At 43.8% G+C, this 24,371-nt stretch overlaps 1 protein-coding gene across 1 annotated transcript in view; it reads right to left on the reverse strand.

The window, feature by feature from the left end:
* Positions 1-625: 625 nt before the first annotated feature.
* Positions 626-24,371, reverse strand: part of CUNH14orf39 (chromosome unknown C14orf39 homolog) — a 213,958-nt gene continuing 190,212 nt past the window's right edge. The window contains exons 14-19 of the mRNA XM_088473763.1: positions 23,795-23,844; positions 19,521-19,585; positions 19,125-19,321; positions 17,266-17,392; positions 13,358-13,412; positions 626-807 (exon numbers count right to left, since the gene is read on the reverse strand). Coding sequence (XP_088329889.1) covers positions 626-807; positions 13,358-13,412; positions 17,266-17,392; positions 19,125-19,321; positions 19,521-19,585; positions 23,795-23,844 — 676 coding nt within the window. The remainder of the gene's footprint in view (positions 808-13,357; positions 13,413-17,265; positions 17,393-19,124; positions 19,322-19,520; positions 19,586-23,794; positions 23,845-24,371) is intronic.

The raw sequence follows: 24,371 nt of genomic DNA on the forward strand, positions 1-24,371 counted from the left end.
TATAGCCCAAAGTATACCATTTAAAATAATATATATCATTGGTCCATAATATGTATAACCAGGCAATATTTATTAAAAGCATTGCTTGTCTGTGACACAAAACATTACATTGCAAAAGTGAATACTGATTTCATAATTCAGAGGAAAATGTGTATTTGCAAAGCTACAATAACTAGTGTCAAAAGCTAACTACACACATATTTAAAAGGAACCATTTTAAATAAAATTGATCTGTTTGAATACTTTTATGTGATATAACCCATACAATAATATTTCAACTGTAAAGGTACGATTTTTTAAACGATACTGCCGTTTTCAACCGATTAGAACAACAAATCGATTTGTTGTCACTTTTCCTGGCCACTCCTCTCCACCATTTTGTGCTAGCCAGCGGGGAGACAGAAGATGCATCGTGAGGTTGTTTGCTGCCAAACAATACATCGTTAACGATTTGCAGTCATTAATGACCCATCTAAATCGTTTGTACAATCGCTCCATGTGTATGCACAAGATCGTTTGTCCGTGAGTGTTCAGGAGTTCAAGGGAAATCGTTAACGCGATTGGATGGTTACCTACATCATACCGCGTGTACAAACCTTTAGACAACAAACTGCAGAAGGTGAAACTAAAAGAATGAGAACTTTGGCTTACTTTGTGAAGGTTCAAAAGAGTCCTTGGGAGTTTTCGGCTCTTTTCCAAATGGTAACATAAAGCCAAAGCCATCTTTTTCTTCATCAGATGCTTGTGGAGACTTTGATGCAAATGAAAATGCAAACTCATCGCCTTCCTTTTTACTAAATATACTTCCTGAAAATTAATTATAATATATTGGTGACTCAGCAATACTGTAACAAAAGCCCCGTACACACTGGACGATGTGTGTACGGAGCGGGCCCGGCATCAGCAACGACGGCATAGATGGGGAAGGGGGGGGATTGGACTGCATGTACAGATGACTGGGGATATTATTGATCCGCAGGAGCGCGCATCGTTTTACGGTAAGTGCACACACTGGACGATTTGAACGATATATCGTTCACAGATATTGTTATCGTTCAAAGTAATTGTCCGGTATGTACGGGGCTTTACACATGTACGTACGTATATACGGGGCTTTACACATGAAACATGCTTCCAGAACAAACATATAAATGAACATTCTACATTTATGTAATATCTGTACAGGTTCTTCTTTATTTCCCTTTTACATATCTGCATGAAATTCTGTGATGTTTTCTAGCCAGCTATAAGTCATGAGTGTGTACAAAAGAGAGAGTAAGGCACAGTCCCCCATTGCTTCAGTGCCTCGGATATGAGCAGTGCTCAGCAGCCACCACATACAGTGTAACAATGGAAGTGCCTGTCACTACCTATTCCATGTACCATCACGGAGCAGCAGCAGTAAAGCAGATATTACCACCATGTCCCCTTTCATAAACCAGTTACCAGTATATTGGTAAGCTGCTCATAAGACCCTATTCAATCATACTAAAAAAAGTAATAAAATAACATTTATATTTAACATTTATTGATATAACTCCTCCAAACAATGTATCACCAATGCAATAAAGAAAAAGATCCCGACTTCATCCTGTTTTTATCACACATCAATAAAGCTTGATCCATTCATTTTTATGGCCAATTGCTTTCAGTGTTGTTTCTACACATAGATTACATACCTACTGAAATGAATGGGCCTTTGACATGATTGGGAAGAAAAACAGCCCAACGCTGGTTAAACCACTTATGTTAAACATTACTGAGCATGTACATAATATAGAGATCTGTATAGAGATGCTGTGACATTGTTGAACACACTGGAATAATTTAACTAATAGCATCCAGAAAAGAGCACCGCAATGCAAACTCAAGCAGATGCAAAAGTGTACACAAATGGTTACTGACACAGGAGGAGTGTTTAAACACCATTGGGTAACTAAAGGGGCCCATACATCTGAGGTGCATTTCGCCCGATCAGTTGCACCGATCGAAAACGGAATTGACCCAATCTATCATATGGCTTGTACATCTTAAATCCGAAAATTTAACTGTCTCAATATAAATGTATTTAAAGTAAATTCCAAGATTCTAAGAGACAGCCAAATTCAAGTCCATGATCCAGCGGCATATCTACAATGGGAGCAAGGTGTACCCTGCACCCATTGCATTTAATTACTTGTCAGTACCATATTTCTGAATGCTGAAATCTGCAAGATGTGTCTGTATCTGCAGGTATATCCAACTCAGAATCAGGCCCAATGACTGTAACTGGGTGCGGTTAAGAGTGAATCCATGATTAGGCCACACTTTTCTAATGGAAGTTTACTATTACTTTTAAGAATTTTTGAAAAGAAAAACATTCAAATCCAGCAAAATAATACAAGCGTGACATACATTTTGTAATACTGTACTTCTTTTTTACTGCCTTTCCTATTCCTCCATTTCTGTGATACTAACATTCATATACCTTCAAACAGTACCCAACATTAGAATTAGGATAACTTCGGAGACAGGTTGGAATGGTTGCCTCTGATGGACACCTTAGCTATAGATGCTATATGTTCCAGTTTTCACTAGATCGTACCGGTTTTTGGGCATCAGACCCGGCATCCCGACAAATGTCCTGGTTTTGGAGGAGGGAGGCAGGATGGTACTCACTGAAGGGGCGACCGCTGTCACAGTGAGGGTGGAAGAAAATGAGAAAATGCGTACCCATGGTCCCAGTTGGTAAATTACTAGTAGTGCGATCATGACTATAATACTGGCATAGGTTTGGTGTTATTTCAGTTTTATGATAGAATTGTGTACTGTTAGTCGTGTACTGGTATTTTGGCTACTATATGGTGCTTACTATCTGAATAAGTTTATATAGTATCATCAATGTAATCATAGGCTGGTATGGGGCGTGGCCACGGCGTCTATGGAGTAGCACATGCAGGTGTGAGCTCTCCAGTGTAATTATCCTGCACCACCTCCTGTTTCCAGCGCCCCGGGAATAGAGTGCACTGGGCAGACATCGGAGGTCCTGGAGCACCTGCTGCGCTGGGTTTGGGAGCAATTTGCAGCCTCCTTAGAGGCAGACTTTCCGGTGGGTCTAATAGCCACGGCGGGTCACGTGGGACGCCGACGGGCTCCGTGTCTCCGTGCGGTGCTGCTATACACGCTGCCACATACAGCCTTGCTGGACTCTCCCTACTGGCTGGCTTTGACACCCTGCCTTACCTGCTACTGGATGCCCCGGCCTGCTGTCTTGATCTCCTGTATGGGTGCCTTTCTCTCCTGAGGGCTGGATGTGCTGCTGGTCGCCATTTTGTTTGCTGGGCTGTATACTGAGTCTGTGGCTTCTCCTAATACAGATATAGTGCTTGGTGCTGCTGATACTGATATTTATCTATTTTACACTACTATACTGCCTCACCTATTTATTATGGGGAAAACGCATCATGCTGCTGCAGCAGCAAAGCTGGAGCGTTATTCTCATCAACGCCGCAGCCCCCGCCCCGAGATGAACAGGATGTCTGTTCTCCTCCTGCGTCTCCTCTTGCCGATACTGTACCGGAGGACTCCTCTGTAGCTACCTTGCAGAGTGTGCTGGATGCAGTCATGGCCATTGAGAAAAGGCTCGCTGACAAGATTGGCAAAGTGCAGTCTGACCTATCTGTAATCCATCATGATCTGCAACGAGTCCGGGAGAGAGTGGGAGAGGTGGAAACATGTACTTCTACACTTGAGGATACAGTATCCCCGTTAAAAGAAAAAGTGGCTGCTTTGGATTCTCAGATGGCTACGGTGCATAAGAAGATGTCGGATATGGAGGGGCGCCTTCGGAGTAACAACGTCAGATTTGTGGGGCTACCGGAAAAAGAGGAGGGCTCGAATCTGCAGGAATTTCTGGAAAAATGGCTGCTGGAAACATATGGCCAGGAGGCCTTTACTTCACACTTTGCAGTAGAACGGGCTCACCGTGTACCGACCAGAGCGTTGCCTCCTGGAGCCCCTCCGCGTACTTTTATTGCCAGATTTCTTCACTATCAGGATCGTGATGCTGTGATAAGGCTGGCTCGCAGTAAAGGTCGAATGGAACGTAATGGGTCCCGGATTTCGGTGTTCCCTGATTTTTCTGTTGAAGTTCAAAAGGAGAGGGCACAGTTTCTCCCAGTCAAGCGTCGCCTGCGGGATCTCAACCTCCCATACGCCATGCTGTTCCCATCTAAATTACGTGTGGTAGCGGATGGTGAAACAAAATTCTTTTTCACCCCAAGGGAGGCTGCTGTGTGGCTGGATCGTCGTGCCCCGGCCAGGAGGCCGCTAGTTAATGACTGATCAAGTTCGTAACACGTAACTATGCTAAATATGTGACTGTCAACATGGTCAAATGTTCTCCTTTCTTTTTTTTAGGTCTTACGAATCTTGATCTAGAAATGTTATTTCAGATGTTCTGTACATTTTGTCAATATATTGCCATATTTTATTTCTGTGATTAAGTATATGGTTATCTTAGTGGCTGTGGGATGGTGCGGATTGGCATCACAACTATTTTTTAAAATATTTGTACAGTTTTTTATGCTTCCTAACCTATTAGTATTCTATTTTTGGGTCAGGACAGTATTTTGTTCTTATTTCTCTATTCCCGGGGTGTGCAACACTGGTGGGTTCCCTGTGTTTAGAGGTCATTATATATTTTGCCTGACCCCTTGTACGGGATAAATTGTTATATGTTCACGTGGTGAGCTTATTTTTCTGTTGGTTATCTGTGAGGGAGGGGTATGGGAATAGGTATGCTGCAGTTGGGGTTGGGTATACAGGGAGGGGGGATGGAAGGGGTAAGGGTTGTAGTTTTATTATTTTATTACTTTTTTTTCTTTTTTTTTAAACTTTGTGTGGTCTCAAATTATTATCTATTGCAATATTATATGTTTAGATTCCAATGTCTAGTTAGCGCAGGGTGTGCTTATATTGTAGGTTTATACAGTGCTGCCCTTTGGATGTATATTTTGGGAGGAGATGATATCTTGGCTGGAACGTTATGACGCAAGCTAATATTAATGTTCTCACTTGGAACGTACGTGGTCTTAATGATAAAATAAAACGTTCCCTAGTGTTACAACAGCTTAAACAATATGGAGCAGATATAGTCTGTCTTATGGAGACCCACCTGGTAGGCGGGAAACTGTTGTCCCTTAAAAAACCATGGGTGGGTTGGGCTTATCACGCATCACACACTTCTGCCTCCAGGGGGGTCTCCATTCTTGTCTGCAAATCGGTCCCTTTTGTATTGGAGATGGTGCAGACTGACCCAGGGGGTCGTTATATCTTTTTGAAATGTAGGATAAATAATCTATTACTTTTATTGTTGGCATTATACATACCGCCTCCTTACTCTTCGGCAGTTTTAAAAAAAGTAGCTGAGTTTATGGCCTTGTCCCCGGGAACATCTACAATGTGTTGGGGATTTCAATAATGTTTTGGACCAGGCTTTGGATAGAAGGGGTACGACTCAGAAAAGTCCTTCTCCACAAGGCAACAGGTTTTCGTCATATGTGGCTGTGCTGGGCTTGGTCGATGCGTGGAGGACGAAATACCCTACTGTAAAACAGTTTTCCTGTTTTTCGCACTCTCATCTCACGTTCTCCCGGATTGACCTGGCACTCCTCACGTGGGATATGCTGCCTAGAATTAAATCTGTGTGCTATGAGACCAGGGGAATCTCGGACCATTCTCCATTGACACTTAGCCTAGATCTGGGATGTCAAAGGGGCCAATCATTTTGGAAACTTAATTCATTTTGGTTGACCCATATGGGGGCGGGCTCTGATTTGGAAGAAATGTGGAAGGAATATTTTGAAATGAATTGTGGTACGGCCCCAGTTCAGGTAGTATGGGATACTTTTAAGTCTTTCCTTAGGGGGACTTTGATTAAACGTGTTGCTGATTTAAGGTCTTTTTACAAAAAAAAGGAATTGGAGTTGGAGGCTTCCTGCCAATCATTGGAGCTCACTTACCTAGCTGATGGATTAGAATCATCCAAGGATGCATGGCTGTCTGCATAGAGGGCATGGAACGATTGTTTGACAGATAAGGCTCGATATAAATTTTTATTCAACTCACATTCTAGATATGCAACAGGTGATAGACCTGGTAGTTATTTGGCCAATTTAGCAAGATTAGAATGTCCTTCTATAACTGTAGTAGAGATTGTGGGTCCAGGGGGCATAACTTATGATCAAACACCAGATATTACACAGGAGTTTGTTAGGTACTATCAGCGGCTATACAGTTCGGGCATGTCATATAGTAATGAGGAAATGCAACATTATTTTACAGATATAGTTTTACCTCAACTGTCCCCTGAGGCAAAAGTTTTCCTGGATTCCCCTTTGACTGCGGAGGAAATTGGCATAGCTATAAGATCCTTCCCAAACGGCAAGGCCCCGGGGTTAGACGGGATTCCTTTGGAATTATATAAAAAACATAACCAGTTTTATGTGCTTCGCCTACTCGAGCTATTTAATCAATTGTATGAATGTATTTCTCTCCCTCAATCCATGTCAGAAGCCCTTATAATAGTGTTACCAAAGCCGGGAAAAGACCCTAAACAGACGGAGTCATACCGGCCTATTTATCTCCTCCCTACAGACATTAAAATCCTTGCTAAAGTCCTGGCCATTAGGTTAAATCAAGTGATTGCCCAGTTGATACATCCAGATCAGACTGGATTTATGCCAGAAAAATCAACTTTGCTTAATCTTCGACGCCTTTTTACCCAACTGCAGATTTCACACGAGGATCGATCTTCTAAAATAATTGTGTCATTAGATGCCACTAAGGCATTTGACTCTGTGGAGTGGCCTTTCTTATGGGAGACAATGAGGGGCTTTGGGATAGGCTCTGGCTTCATTAAATGGGTTAAATTGCTATACTCGGCGCCTGTGGCTAGGGTATCGGTCAATGGTTTTGTCTCATCCTCTTTCCCTCTTTTGAGGGGTACACGGCAGGGCTGCCCCATGTCACCCATTCTAGTTGCCATGGATATTGAGCCTTTGGCCTGTTTGATTAGGGCTAGTCCTGCTGTTAAGGGATTTTCCATGGGAAACAGATCAGATAAAATAGCATTATATGCTGACGATATCCTGCTCTTTATCTCAGAATACGACACTTCCATGCCTAATGCCCTTGCAATTATTAACTCCTTTGGAAAGTATTCGGGTCTGTCGATAAATTGGGACAAATCATGTATACTTCCCATTAGAGGAGTGTGCCCTGTTGTTCCGCTTATATCCCTCCCATTAAGATGGGTAAACTCGTTCAAATATCTAGGTATATGGATAACTAACGATCCGCATAGTTATATGCCATTAAATATTAAGCCGCAAATAGAATATTTAAGATCCCAGGTGGCTACATGGGGAAAACTGCCATTAACACTCACTGACAGAGTAAACCTTGTAAAAATGGCTTTACAACCAAAACTCCTTTATGCGTTGCAACACTCCCCAATATACCTCCCTCAGAGTGTGTTCAGACAAATAGATGGATTGTTATCCTCTTTGATTTGGGTTAACCATAGAGCCCGTATTCAATTGAATACACTTACTAGGTCACGGGATGCTGGGGGACTGGCATTACAACATTTTAAGTTTTATTATTATGCGACGCAATTGGTGCAATTGTGGATATGGATACAGGGTCTGGAGGCGGATAGATTACCGACTCTTCTGGTGGGACAGGAATCCCGGGGACATACTCCACTCCAAATACTACTTAGTGGCAACCTGAGGGGTGTTAGAGCTCCATTAGTTAGGCAGGCGGTCTTGATTTGGAGGCAGGTCACGCAGATTTTCCAGGGCCAGGGATGGGATCCTGATACTCCCTTACTCAATACTAAGGGGCTTGAGGAGCTTGCCTCGCTGCAGGTAGACAGGGTCTGGGGGAAATGGCGGGTGAACACACTTGGACAACTATAAGCGTCTGGGGTGTTTAAGACGGTTGAACAGCTGCAATGTGAGTTTAATGTTCCAAAACAATATTTTTACAGATATGTCCAGCTTCGTCATGCTATAGATGCACAATTTGTGGATGCCCCCCCAATGATCCGGGATTCCCCTGTAAAAATTTTATTACTGGGTGCTGGACCAAGGCACTTAGTGTCTGTTATGTATGCAGCTTTAATGCGAGAGCATCACGATATGGATTTACCATCCATTAGGCAAAAATGGGAAGCTGACCTTGGACTATTGCCAGACGATGTGTGGAAATCAGCCCTGGGTAGTCCAAGAGTAGCTACTACAACAGGTCGGTTTCAGCAAATTCAACTGTTCCTGCAACAGAGAATATATCGAACGCCAGATTGCTTATTTAAATTCGGTGGTAGATCTGATTCAAAATGCCCAAAATGTAACTCCCCTAATGGTAATTTTTGGCACCTAATATGGTCATGCTCTATTATAAGTTCTTTTTGGGAAGAGGTTAATTGTATATTGACATCCACTGGTGTTCCTAGGGATATGCTAACACCTATGGTATGTACACTAGCTGTTATTGACGAGGATACATTAGATTAGCATTTTGTACAATATGTTGTTAATTTATGTATGCTCGCAAAGGATTGCATAGCTAGAACATGGTTGGCCCCTGAGAGTCCAACAATAGGACAATGGATAGCACTGGTAAATGAGACCTTGGCACACGAGAAATTTGTATATTTAGCCAGGAAGGCTGAGAAGAAATTTTATCTTGTTTGGGGTAGATGGCTAGACTCGCCATATGGGAAGAGACAGGAAGAGAATAGATTTGATCAGGCGCGGATAACCAATGGGGATAGAGATGTGCATAGTACTTAGTTTCTTTGTAATAATTGTAATGCAGCCGAAGGGATGTATATGTGTATTGTGTTACATGCTCGTATGAGGTTATAAAAGTGCTTCAATTTAGGTATGTAATGTATAGACGAGATGTATGCCATAATTGTGAATCCGTGGTGTAATATGCCCTGTATGCTTTATATTATGTTATTGGATATGATTTATATAAGAGACCACACAGAGATTGTTTAATGTGATGTACTTTATTATTGTACTTATTTTGTTTTCTGTTTTATGTTCTTCTTTTGTTTTTTCTTGAAAATAAATAAAAACTATTAAATTCAAATCATAGGCTGGTATCAGTGTTATATCATGGAAGTTTAATTAATAACAGCTTTGAATGGTATAAGTAATAACCGTGTGTAATATAGAGACTGCAGTTTTTGTTAAAGATGGTTACCAGCAAGTGGGTTAGACAATGGCATTACATGTGACACTCCCCTCCCCCCATTGAAACATGTGCTTGATTCATGGAAGTTGTGAATTAATAGTCTTGTGATTATAGTTATAATTCTACCCAGTTTTGTTGTTGTATAGTACAAATAGGTTGTTGTAGTTATTATAATTGTGATCATTAATGGATATATGATTTGCCAGTGTTCTCCCCAGAAAATATTTCCAGCCGGGTGGCATCAAGAAGTAGCCGGGTGGGAGCTTTCGCAATAATAAACTATTTAAACCCTGACCTAATGATTTAAACTTGAAATAACAATTTATATATTGATTCTCGTCTTCTTATTAGAGGCCCAATCGTCTGATTAAGAAAAAGCTGCAAAGTCTGTAGGATCTGGTCCTTTTTATACAGCTCCCAGATACTGTCCCCACTTGCAGGCTCCCAAAGTGCCGGGTGGTAGGCTTTTTCTTGCCAGGTGGTGCATCCGCAATAAACAGCATGGGGAGAACACTGATTTACAGAGTTACAACATAATGTGAGTTTTCTTACTTTCAAAATGGAGTGTATTATGTGAGTTCTCAAAATGAAGTTTGTCTAGAGACCATGCGGTTTGGACAATAGGGCATGTGTCATTCCCAACCCCCCCCCCACACACACACCCTCACCAGCCATCTTGGGCATGTGCTCTCAGCAGACACTTATCTCTCTCTCTCATTGTATTTTGAAGTTTAATCACTGTTTTATGCGTATGCATATCAACTGTACCTAGTCATTGTATAAATTCTTTGCGCTGTTTGTAATGAAAGATCAAAGCGTGTAACTATACTCTTTTATGTGAATAATATCTTTTGTGCTTTGGAAACACAATCCAAGTCTGGAAAGCAATTATTTCTTGTGCGACTCATTACGCTATTAAGCGACAATTTGGTATAGCAGATTAGCTAGAATCCATACAAAAATGGACGGAAGACCTCTGGAGAGATGTTGACCTATGCCATCTTGAGGGAGAATGGACCTTTCCACCAGGTCCCATAAATGCTTGATTGGGTTCATGTCAGGCGAACTTGGTGGCCACACCATTAGTCGGACTCTCCAGAACGCTCCTTGGGCAAATTCTGGACAACTTGGGACCGACGACATGGTGCATTATCCTGCTGGAATATTCCATCGTTGTGGGGATGCATGAAGTTCATGAAGAGCTGCAAATGGTCATCAAGTAATGCAACGTTACTGGTCAATAACGTGTTCAGGTGGACCAGTGAACCCAACTTACAGTATGCTACGTGAACACACCCCACAACATTATGAAACCACCATCTGCCTGCACGGTATCTTCCTGACAACTGGTGTCCATGGCCTCATGGGTTCTGCCTCACACCCGAACCTTACAATCAGCCTGTGCCAGTGCCAGTCCTCCAGGGTCCAATTAGCAATGTTACAAGCCCAGGTGAGGGGCTGTGTTCCATGATATAGTGTTAACAGGAGCACTCTGCTGAATCTTTTGCTCCCATATCCATTAGAAGCGAAAGAACGCTAACACTAACCTGCTGGATATATATGTCTGGTACCTCCTGCATTGAATGTGGTTTGAGCCAGTGTCGCTTGTCTGTCACCATGGTATACACGTGATTGAGGAATGTGGAATGTCCGCACACCTCCAGAAATGTAATTAATGTCACCTTGCCATTAGCAGCCTAGCCGGTGTTCAAACTGACTCATAAGATGTCAAATTACAACTGATGCAGGTCTGGGCAATTCGAAGGCTTCACAGTACGTTGACGCCACCTACCATCACCTTTACATACTGCTATCCCATGACTTTTGGCACTTCAGTGTATTTTACCTTCACTGCAATATAATTCCCATATTATGGGATTCATGGAATAGGGTGTGAACTGACTACACCAGTGGGATCCCTACGACTGTGTCCCGGTTTTTTATTTTTAAAATATAAGCAACCCTACTCTTAGCTTGCTTAGAGTCTTTGGGGTATATTTACGAAGTGGTGGGTTTGAACAAAAAATTTAAAGCAGAACTTAATATTAGTTGTCACACAGTGGACTCTCAGGGCCTGATTCAGCATAGATCGCTATTCTGCTAGAACGCACGCACCGCAGTTGCTAATATTAGCGACGAAATGCAAATATCGCATTGTGATCACAGCCTAACATAAGGACGCCCACTTCCTCTTACACACATCCGCATACTTGGGCAATTAAGCAAAATAATCAGTAACAGCGAGTAACATCAGACCCATATGCACAGTTAAGGCAGGTCAGACCTCACTCAGGAAGGACTAACTTCAGCGCACGCTATGAGCCCTCATGCTGCGTATGGTATTGCAGTGTATCATTTATGCATGCCCCTGCAACAGCGTTGCAACGCACTGGCACGTCTGCGTTTGTCCAACCACCCCCGCCCCCCGTCACCACCCACAAACGGCGCTTCCTGTCAATCAATGTGCTCTGGGTCTGCGTAGCCTCTGCAAATGCATTTCCCATCGCAATTGCTAGTTCGCGCACTGCGATGCTTACGAATGCGCAATGCAAATTAATCAACTGATTGCGTGCGTCTTTGCTACTGCGATCCTTGCTGAATCAAGCCCTCAGACCCTCTTACTGCACCCGGCGCTGCCAGTTCATCAGCTGGCATGTCCCCACTGGTCAGTCTTTCCAAATCACACATGCTGTAACAAGCATTGACTCTGGATGATGGTATTTATCCTGAGGCAAGCACGGCATGGGTGCCTCCATCTTACTTTGGTCAGCTGACTCCTGAGGATTCAATCACTGACCTATTTCTTCTCACATGATCTATGCTACTAATCAACATCCAAAGCTCCCTATTTAAACTTCTCACTTGCACTAGCACAGTGCCAGTACAAGTTGTATTTTACCTTCCCTGGTTCCAGTATCAGCAGCTGTGATTACTGACTCCTGCTTCAGATTGTGCATCAGTGCACCTACGGTATGCTCACTTCCAAACACTGTGCTTGTTTTCTCTTGCATTCAGTTGGTGCTCAGCCTGTCCTAATTATACCTGTGTGCTTCTCTGCCTCAGCCTGCACTTTCCTGCATGCAGTTCAAACCTGCACATACCTGCCTGTGGATTCTACCTGCACATACCTGCCTGCGGATTCTACCTGCACATACCTACCTGCGGACTCTATGGCGGATTCGGCATTGCATGTATGTGCAATGCTGAACGCAGATTCCAGATTAACAGGAATCTGTGCGTGTGCAGAACCCGTTCTGCGAATGTGCAGAATGGGTCCTGCATGATTGCACGCAGCCCCTTCTATGCCTCTGCCTGACTGACAGACAGAGGCATTTAAGGGGCGGTGCGGGCACGGCTGGCATTCTCGAAATTGGGGGTGTGTCTGCCCCATTATTTGGGAGTGGCAAGGCCAGGGGCTGCGTCCACTGATGCAGTTTCCTGGTCTCGCAAGACGGCCAGCCTGAGTAAGCTGAGGCTTACTCAGCTGGCCAGTGGCCTAGCGCCTTCCACCTCGGTCGCAGTGCTGGGATCGCAAATGCAGCAGGGGGTGTCCTACACCTCCTGCTGCATTTGCATATTAGCAAAGATGGAATTGCAAAGCTGCCTGCGTGCAGCTTTGCAATTCTCTAGTAAGCTGAAACACCCCCTCTACCTGTATTTATTGTGTGCAGTCTCTTCCAGTATATTCCTGCATGCACTATTTACCATCGTTTGCTAAATCGTACAGTCCCAGTTGCAGCCTGTGTATTCCTGTATACAGTTCACACTACAAGTCTTCTACATACCATCCTGCAGTACCTGTCGCTGTCTACAGGCTTTTTAGCAATCTATTCCGACCCTCACCTGCAGAGGGTGCATATCCCTAGTGTGTATTCTACGTTTGGACTATTCCACAGTGTTCTTGAAACTACCACATCAAGCACCATTTTTTTTACTAGTGTTCTAGCCTTCAGTTGTATTACTGCTACAGACTTATATAAATGTTCTGTGTGCTCATTGACTGCAAATTTGCTATGCCCTCATATCAAAATAAAAAGCGTAATGCAGATATTGTTATAAGAGTACATTGCACCATAACATTTATTATACATATAAGGGTACTAACCAATGTCTTTGAAATGGGATGATGAAGTGGCATCCACACCAGAAAAGCTAATTTGCTGAAAAAATAAGAAAAAAAGAAAATGGATACAGTTTAATATCAAAATAGTTTCAATAAATAGGGGCATTAAATGATTTTGTAAAAACATTTTCTCTATAAATATTTATCATGTCAACCACCACCTTAATTGCATTTTAGTATCTGTAAGGCTGGGTACACATTTAACGATGTGTACCCAGCCAACCTGTCGTGCGACGGGACCCGGCATCGGCGAGTGCATACACACTTGCTGATGTCGGGAGTGCCATCGAAACGGCGGGGGCCATGCTGCATTCGGCAGCATAGCCCTCGCTGACGATGTCACCCGTCGGACCTGCATGCTCCTGCACATCGTGTACACACTAGACAATGTTGACGACATGTTGTCCGATCCAGTCTAGTCTAGTGTGTACTGGCCATAAGAGTGTATCAGGGCCAGCTTTATGTAGATTGTATCAACTTTTATTTATTTTGCTTTATGTGTGCATAATACAATGTACATTTCCCACAGCTACAGACATTTAACTTGTGTTGCCCAAATAGAAGTGATGCTTGTAGATATAAGGAATTGCAGCACCTACAATCGCCAGTAATACACTTAAATACAATTATAGAACAACCTAGAGTTATTGCATTGACTTTTGAGGAAAAGAGGGGGAAAATGGGTTAATGCCAAACAAAGCTATATTGTAGGTACATGCTATAATTAAATGACAGAGGGTGCCTGCCATGAGAGAATAAGTAGCACAAAACATTGGATCATTTCAAGTTTTAGCTGAAACGCAGTGGCCCAAAATAATTGAGGTTATTTCCAATGGGATGCCAACACCCAATAATGCCTAAAGGCCAAGATCAAAATGCACCGAGCTCATCCAGTACTTTACAAGAAAACCCGTTGTCGTATGAAGCTAATGGGCTAAACTAACCTCGCAGCCAGAATCCGTTTCTAGGGAAGATCACCTTTCCCAAATTAATCCCAGAGCTTTTTTGTGTCACCCAGGGCCGCAACTAGGGGGGGTGGGGGCACCCACCACCAGTGTCCTCCAGCTCGGCGCCGCAGGGGGGCTCCAAGCCCTTCTGGGGTTCTTATCTCCACATCCAAGAACGTGTTGTTACCTGTTAAATTACCCTATTGTTCTTTCCATGTAGAGCAACATTATTCCTCTAAAATAGAATAAAAGATAAGCTGCATACACATGTAAAGATTTTCTGTCCAACCATCCAACTAGTTGATTGGTTGGAATGAAAACCTGGTAAGGTGTGAAAGCAAATGACAATCAGCAATTTGCTCCCAAACGCCGGAAAATGGACAAAAACGGTTGTTTGAACAAATTGTTTGGATCAAACATTTAACAAACTTGTCTGATGACCATTTTCATCTGTTTTCTGGCATTTAGGAGCAAATTGCTGATCATCATTTACTCCCATACTTTACCAGGGGAGTAGTATTACCGCCGGACGTAGGGCCGGCGGTTCAAATCCCGATAGCAGCAGCCCGGCATGGGTGAAAATCCTGATCGTCCCTAAGGTAAGTATCGCTAACCTAATTCTACCCCCTAACCCTTCCTTAGGGGTGCCTAACCCTAACCTCCCCCCAAGTGCCTAAACCTAACCCCCCCTTCCCCGCTGCCTAAACCTGTCCCACGGGGGGGTGCCTAACGCTAACCTACCCCTGGGGGTGCCCAGCCATAACACCCCTTTCCCCTAGCCTAAACCTAACCCTCCCGGGAGGGGGGGGTGCCTAACCCTAAGTCCCCCCAGGAGCCCTAAATCTAATCCTCCCCCCCCAGCGGCTGCCCGCACCCGGCTTACTTTCGTTCGGTATGCCTGGCGTCGGTCTTTCGGCATCTGGTTAATGACAGGCGTCGAGTTTTCGACGCCTATCATTAGTACCACGCCGGGATTAGAAAGTCTGGAAGCCGGCGGTCGACATTTAGACCGTCGGCTTCCAAACTACATCCCGTTACCAGATTTTCATTCCAACCAATCAACTAGTTGGATGGTTGGACAGAAAATCTTTATGTGTGTATGCAGCTATAGTCCTATCCTTACAAAAACTAACAGTAATTATGTTTGTTTAGAAAGAAATTTCATTTTAACAATGTATTTAGATTCTGATTCAGAAAGCAAATTTGTGGAGAACCCAAGTTGCTTCATTGAGTGATCATCTCACTTGGATATGTTATATTGTATACCATATTGTACTTAAGCCTGCTCAGGAGATATTCATCTGCCTAAACAGTATCAGCACAGATACAAGGCTGCCAATGTATGCCTCGCCCCCCCCCCCCCATTTTTTTTCAGGCTGCAGCAATATTACATTATTTATTGCTCACAATTGCATGTGATAAGTCTGTGCTGGGTCATTTATATAGAACTATTGCTTTTGGTAATACCTGTGAATGTTCCTTGAGTGATATGTATTGAATGACTATGATTGTGCACGTTTCTAAAAATTTTTGCAAGGAGCAACATTAGTGATACGGTCTCTTTGTCTTCTGACCTTATTTTGAAATGCTAATTTAGATATAATATCTTCACCACTACACAGTGGCGTCATGAGGAAGGTGCGGGCTGCTCCTGGGTGTCATCCTCGGAGGGGTTGACACCAAAATGCCGGCTCCTCTGCAGTGACAGGAGTCGGGTGCTTCAGTGTGACATTCTTCTGCAGCACCCGGCTCCTGTCATAGAAGAGGAGCCGACAGTACAGACTGCCCAGTATCTGGGGGCAGCACAGCATCTCCGGTGATGCTGGGCTGCCCCCGGAGTGATGTTATCAGGATCCCCCGTGAGACCACGCCCCTTTATTTAGGCCACGCCTCCTTTCTGGCCTGTCGCTGCTCCGCCGCACCAGGGGTATACAGAGTGCACACCAGACTTCTGTGACGCCTCTGCCACTAGATTAAAAATGGTAATTTAAACTGTTTGCACCTCCATGCTTAATTTGTATATCTGAAGCTATAAACGTTTGGGCAGACTTATCATTTATATAGTCTGAATACCCTAAAATTTAAAAAAAGGTGAAATAAAACATTGGTTTTAAATTTACAACTAATTCTATATATTTACATACTTAAGAGTACTCCCTAAAAAGGTATCACTTCTGTATTAGCCTAGGCTAATTTCTGTTTTGAGCACACTGTTTTTCGATTCCAGGGTGCACACACAACTGTGTATTACTATTTAGCAGGTGCTATAGGACATTATTTGTACATGTTGGTTAATATACACATCTGTTTTGAGACACAATCTAATTCTGTGTAGGTTCACCCTCCAAAAAATGTAACTACAGTATATTTGTAATCAGACAGAGTCGGATGCAAGTCCAAATGCGTATGGCTCCTGCAGCTATCTGCAGACTGCGCATGCTGCGTACTTTGCAATCTCAGTCTGCCCATGTGCCGGTCCATGCATACACACACGGATGGAAATTGAGAGAACTGGACTGATTTGTTTGTTCACGGATTATACTTTGCATGAAATGGGCGTTTCAAGGTGGCAACTGGACGATAGCCATGCGTACACACTGAATAGATCCGTCTTGTGGGAGTGCCGTGGGCGTGTAGGCCGACTGCCATACTCGTTAGCAGTGTGCAGAAGGAGATGGGGAGCAACCAGCATGGAGTGGGTATACGTGCCAATACTAAAGATGACGGCTGCGGACGGAAAAACAGTGGGTGGTCCGGCCATCTGCATGGAAAGGAACAGATAATCGGCATAGATGCGCGTATACTCTCACTGGGCAGCAAGTAGGTGGTGGATAGAATAGTGGACTCAGATGCCTCTGACTCGAAATCAGGCCCAAAGTGTTAATACTGTTTAATTTTAGAACTGCCACCTAAAGATACATTTGCTATAAATATATATATTACCTGATCTGGAAAGTTTATTGACCCAGATGTGGATTCAAGACTACCAGAGTTAAGTGTTTTGGGTGTAGAGGTCTTTAAAAAATTAAAGTAGGGTGATTTTTCTGTTTGTCCCATGGTTGTTAAGCGTCTGAAATTAAATCAATAAACAACATAATTTACAAATTACTAGGTGTTATATAAAAGTGAAAAACAACAATTTCAGTAAAGCATCACAGTAGTTTAGTAATTAAATGCAAATTACTTAGTTTCTTGCATATCTAACTAGCAGTGGCGTAACTAGAGGTGGTCGAGCAGGGATTGAGCCCTGGGCGCCATCAGGCCAGCGACGCGGGGGGGTGTGTGTGCACCGCATGACGCGGTCCAGGGTACTGGTCAGTGTAGTGCGGACCGGCGGGCGCAGGAGCGGGGATTAAGGTGTTTTTTTATGTGTGTGTCTTTGTCTGGCACTGCTGGGGGGAGGAGGGGGGCACTGCATAGTAGTAGTCCCCCCGACTCCTACTAGGAGCACTGCATACGGGAGACTACTACTGGGGGCATTATATAAGGGGCACTGCACAGTGGGGACCACTACAGGAGGCATTATATAAGGGGCACTGCATAGGGGGAACAATACTGGGGGCACTGCATGGGGGGACTACTACTGGAGTGGGGGCATTATATAAGGGGCACTATTGGTGGCACTGCATAGGGGGGAATACTACTGGCGGCACTGCATAGGGGGGACTACTACTGGGGGCAATGCATAGGGGGGACTACTACTGGGGCACTGCATACGGGGGACCACTACAGGGGGCACTGTATAAGGGGCACTACATAAGGGGGACCACAACTGGGGGCAGTGTATAAGGGGCACTACTGGGAGCACTGCATAGGGGGGACACTACTGGGGGCACTGCATAGGAGGACCACTAGTAGTGGCACTGTATAAGGGGCATTACTGGGGGCCCTGTATAAGTGGTACTACTGGGGGCACTGTATAAGTGGCACTACTGGGGGCACTGCAAAAGGGGCACTGTATAAGGGTGCATTACTGGAGGCACTGTATAAGGGGCACTACTGCAGGGGGCACTGCATAAGTTGGACTACTACTGGGGACACAATATAAGGGGCACTGCATAGGGGGACTGGGGGCACTATATAAGGGGCACTGCATAGGGGGGACTACTACTGGGGCACTGCATAGGGGGGACCACTACTGGGTGCACTGTATAAGGGGCACTACTGGGAGCACTGCATAGGGGGGACCACTACTGGGGGCACTGTATAAGGGGCACTGCATAGGGGGGACCACTACCGGGAGCACTGCATAGGGGGATCACTACTAGCGGCACTGTATAAAGGGCATTACTGGGGGCACTGTATAAGTGGTACTACTGGGGGCACTCTATAAAAGCCACTACTGGCGGCACTGTATAAGTGGCACTGTATAAGTGTGCATTACTGGGGGCATAAGGGTGCACTACTGGGGGCACTGTATAAGGGGCACTACTGGGGGCACTGTATAGGGACACTGCTACTGGGGACATTACATAAGGGGCACTCCTACAGTGGGCATTGCAAGTGGCGCACTACTACTTGGGGCATTCAGGTGCATATGGAATGGAAAGGAATGTTCCCAGAGTGACGAGAAACAGTGGCGTGTCATGTTGCCCCGCCCCTTGTGCCATGTGACCACGCCCACTTTTCCGCTGCGTGCACCTACTTGAGGGGGGGTGGGGGTTTTTTGGGGGGCTTTTTTTTTACTTGCGTTGGGCTCCAAATACAATTACTAAACAGTTGTATCTATACCTTGTAAAGTGGAATTGTTAATATATCTAATTTCATAGTAACTTTTTGTATATTGTCAGATAAATACATACAAATCCATTGAAGATTGGTGAAAATTCTGTCCTTGTTTTTCCTTGCGGCTTTCAGATTGTTTAACAAAGGTACTTGTTGCACTTGAGGGAGCAAGTGCAGCGAATGAAGATGGAGTCCTTGGGATGGCTAGGACGTCAGGTGGCGACACTTCTCCATAAGATTTACATTCCATTTCTTCATAACTTCCACAATAAGACTGTATAATTCAAAGAGGCAACTGATGAAATTAGGAATTTGTAAGTTGCTACAACATGAGAATTTAATTAAAGAGCAAAGAATTAAGACAAGGTTTTGCTCAAAATTGCCTGTGATGAAACATATACAATTTGTTTGATGGCAGGAACAAATTATAAACTACAGGGCCAAAAATAAATCATCATAAACCTACACTCTACCTGAGAAGCATAACCTGAATCTTTAGAAGTATCTCTGACATCAGTGATCTGCTGTTTTCTGATTTCTATTAATAAATGCAAGAACATGAATTAAGTTACATTATACTTTTCACTTTGGTTCAAGACACCTAGACAATAACTTCTGTTCACCCAAATACAAAGGGGCAAAAAACTTCAATGTCAGGCTCTGGATGGGGCCCGGAAATGATGGCCCAGAATCCTTTGATGCACGACCTGCTCTTCTGAGTATGAGCGGAGGCAGGGGCATATTTATAATGGGTGCAGGGGACACGGGCCCCTGGGTCCAGTGCACACCCTGCACCCATCTTATACTCACCTCTCCGGAGACCCACATCGGCGCAGGTTAGTGCACTGTAAAAAACATCTGGAAAATGGGTGCATTTTCCCGTCGTTTGCGCATGCATAGTACAAGGAAAATGGCCGCCACGGCCATTTTCCTGGTGACCTGCGCATGTGCTATACACTAGAGTGTGCCCAGAGTCTATTACTGTGGCGCTGGCCGCGCATCGCTCAGTGCGCTGCCGGCCGCCGGACAGAGAGGCCCGTGACGGAAACTGCATACGGGCCCCCTCCTCTCTAGATACGCCCCTGAGCGGAGGCAAGCACATGACAACTGGGGCTCTATTTGGGCTTTCAATATCTCTGAGAACCCATAACATATTTATTCAACAAAAATAATCTAAATTGTAGAAACTATGGGCCTGATTCACATGTAATGCTGATGTTCAAGTAGTTGAGTGACTATTAACAATTGTGCATGTGCAAAGAAGAAGAAAAAAAAAGCCCCTACGGTGCTTGGGTGACACAAAGCGTACGCACAAAGATGCTATTGTGTACAGGACAGACAGTATCAGAAATGGATGGACGTTCCAGGGCAGTGACTGGGAGGTGGCTAGAAGTGAACGCAAATAAAGTCAGTCTCATGTTCGTGCTTTAGGAATGTTGCGAGCATGTCAGTGAAAGTGGCTGCGGGTCATCACGTGAGGTGCCTCGAAAAGTTAAACTGAACCAGTCCTTTACTATGTTGCCTGTAGATTAGTGGATGAAGCTTTTGGTTTCTTTGCGATTTCTCTGGACATCATACAGCGTGTATTTGGGTGAATTTTAACCAAGCGCTCACCAGGTAGGGTGACTAGCAATGGCAGCAGATATACGAGTCAAGGTCCCAGTCTACCAATATAATATGATAAGTACAAAAACTGGGGTCGTGAACCGCATCTAAGTGAAATTTCTGGGATGCCCACTCCTGGGAAAATTATTAACATCCTAAACTATGCAATCATGGACTTGTCTGGAAACCGTGTTTTAACCCTTTCCAAACTGATGAGCAGCAAGAAGTGCTTCTTTATTATTGTAGATGCCTTTTCTTCTTGCCACGATGTTAACAGAAATTTGAATGCCCCAGGCTGAGCTGTGTATATAGAGGTGGTGGCACTTCCTAATTATTAAATAATTTGCACTGATTAGCGGTGCCTGGATCAAATTACCTTCTTTACTGATTTGAAACCTATAAAGGGGTAGTTAAATTTTAGCAAATAGGGCCTGATTAAGAGATGGACGCAGCTACGTTCACTCTTGCGCCTGTAGCCAGAATCGCGACTGCAAGTATATGCAAATCCTAGTATCAGCTCTTCCCCTGGTGTACAAGCCTGCATTTGAATGTGCAAGAACTGAAATGCACACTTTCTGCGTCTCTGCAGGCTGTAATACAGCCGGTAATTCTCTAGATGCCACCAGTAGTGCACCATCTCTTGCACCACCAACACTTGCACAGGCCCTATGGAGGTCTTGGTGGGCCGTGAGGGTTGATGGTGATTTGACAGATGATTTCCAAGACTTCTATTAATACAGCCGTCAGGAAAAGTACTGCAAATTCCAATCTGTGCTGGAGGGGCTGTGGATTGCGGGGCACATATTCTGGTGGGATTGCCCTCTTATTTCACAGTTCTGGGATGTAGTTCTTAGGTCTTTGTATCCAGCTTCTTGATGTTACAATCCCTAAAGACCCACTGTCAACCCTGGTCTGTCATCCGATTAAATCTAATAGGACATTTTCTCAATGCTGCTAAATTATTAATTGAAACTTTGATGGAATAAACCATCGCCATCCATGTTGGAAGTTATTAATAAAATCTGTAATGTGGCTTCTATGGAATAAATAACCAAACTGCTCCACGATAAAGTTGATCAATTTCAAAATAACTGGGATTCCTCATAACTGCTCTCTCCCAACCAATATGAGATGTTCTATACAATACTATCTTAACCAGTGTCTCCCCCATCTCCATTCCTTTCATTTCTCCTTACCTTCTCCCTCCCCCTTTATCCATGCTCCCCGTTTTTGTGTTTAGAAAATCCATAAAATTCCAACAGATTTATATATATATATATATATATATATATATATATATACTCTGCAGCCTTCTGTCAATGTATTATGGTATCCTGCGATTTCTGAGAGAGCTTCTGTTTGTTTTCATAGGTATCTTTTTGCCTTGTTGTGTAACTTCTTTCTATTGCACATAAAGAAAGTGAAAAAATAAAAAGTTAAATATATGGCTGTCATGGATAGCAAAGTTACATCTGGACAAAGACTCCAGGATCAATGTCCTCAAAGAGACCAACGGCAAATTGCATGATTTCAATGCTTAATGCCATTTTTGACAAAAACAACAGCATATCCCCACAAGACCCTCTAACTAACCATTAAGCATGGTGGCAGAGGGGTGATGATTTTAGGTTGTTCTGTAGACACAGGACACAATCATTTAGTATTTATTCTAGAGTATTCTTAGAAAAATATGGGGGCATTGGATCACATAACAGGACAGACACTCTAGCAAATCCACATTTGTACTTCTGAGAAAAAAAGTGAGGGCTTTGGAATGGACATGTCAAAGTCTTGACCTCAACTCCAGATGCTGTGGAGATGCTTCCACAGATCTATGCATAAACTAATGTCCTCATTCATGAACTAAAGCAGACAAAAGCTGGGTACATACAATAGCGATGTCATTCCAATTTGGCCAAATCAGAACGACAAATCATGCATATCATGCCATGTGTATGCGCGATATGCGCTCCCGCGGGCGCATGCAACGTCGGCATGCTTGATGTGCTGCATATCAAACCTGACGATATCGCATGATCATTCCATCTTTCATTAATCGCTGCAGTGTGTACCGGCAATCATGTGATGTCCAGGTTTCCGGAGTGTCCCTGGACATCGGCACGATTGCCGGTCGCACAACTGTGTACCCCGCATTAGAAGGAGTTGGACACACTTTCTCAAATACAATTTAAGAGGCTGATCATATAGAATGCAATTACTTTAAGTTATAGCTTCTAAAAGTAATTCTACAAGCTATTGGATCATTCAGAGTACTTACTTTTTTGCATGTTTGCTTACATTTGTTCATTATGTGTTATTTGTCATATGAGATTCAAAGTGTATAACTTGGTCAGCAAGATCATTATTAGTTTTGTCCTGATATGTAAAATCACAGAGTTGAAAGAGGGTGTGCTGTATTTTTCACTAGTGCATGCTATATTTATTCAACTACATTAACAGATAGATAAAATTAACTAGTTTTTAATAGGCAATAAGATACCTATGAAGAGTGATATGACTAAGGAGCTCATTCAGACCCGCTCGCTAGATGCGATCGCTCGCACCGAGCGTATGGAAATTTGGCTAGGTGACATAAAGGCAGCGGCTCGCAGGGCAAGTCATAAGCACTCCCACTTTGTTTTGGCAAACGCTCACTTTTTGTTTGTAGACGCCCACCAGCCTGTCTAAAGACGCACACTTGTGTACGTCATCTCCAGAAAGTGCATGAAACCACTGGTACATCGAGCACCATCGGTTGCGATCGCAGCGCTTGAGGTTTACTATACCCTGCCGCAAGCACTGCGAGCACTTCAGTGTATATTTCTAGCAAGTGACGTGTCCTGTTAATTGTGCACGCCTCTGAAATGGCGTTTAAAAACTTAGGCACGCCTGCGTCCTCAACTCCACTCCCCCATTACTACTGCCCTGCCCCTGTTATCACCAACAAATGGCCTCTTCTGTCACTCATTCCTCTGGGCTGTCTTTGCAGGACGAGCGAGCGTGCCCCAATCACTCGTACTAGTTTGCGCAAGTGCTCTGTGACTCTATGTATGCGCACATTTGCAAACATCGGCAGCAACAAGCGATCGCTTGCTAGAGAGCAGGTCTGAATCAGGGCCTAAGATAGAATGTGATATGTTACCTGTTTCTTTGGCATCCAGTTTTCGATGTGTTTTTTCAGGAAGAACCAACCTGTAGTATATAAAGTTATATATATGTACCTATATATAAATATACATCATCACACTCTCCCGTTACCCATACCCGCTGCCTTGGTGCCATCATTGACATTGCCCTCACCTTTATACCTTTTTTCCTCTTCTGTAACACTGTCAATACATCCCATTCTCCCTCATGACGTTACCAAAACCATGGCTCATTCTCATTATCTCCCAACTTGATTACTATCCTTGTCCTCACAGCCTTCTCCTTCTACAATTCATCTTGAATGACGTAACTAGACCAATCTTACTCTCATGCCACTCCTCATCTGCTGCTCCACTCTGCAAATGTCTTATTCAATTGCAGCTGCTCACTCTCCTCTACAAAGCTCTCACTCATGCTTTCTCTTCATACATCTCTGATTTTGCCACTGTATAAACACCAACTATACCTATCCACCGTTATATATTTGTCTAATTCCTTTCTCCAAGATCTGCTGTGCTACTCCCCAACTATTGAACTTCTCTATCCTATGTCTCATGTTTATCATGTTGGGA

The sequence above is a fragment of the Taudactylus pleione genome, unplaced genomic scaffold (genome assembly GCF_031769625.1).
Source record: "Taudactylus pleione unplaced genomic scaffold, aTauple2 ptg000139l, whole genome shotgun sequence".
NCBI lineage: Eukaryota > Metazoa > Chordata > Amphibia > Anura > Myobatrachidae > Taudactylus > Taudactylus pleione.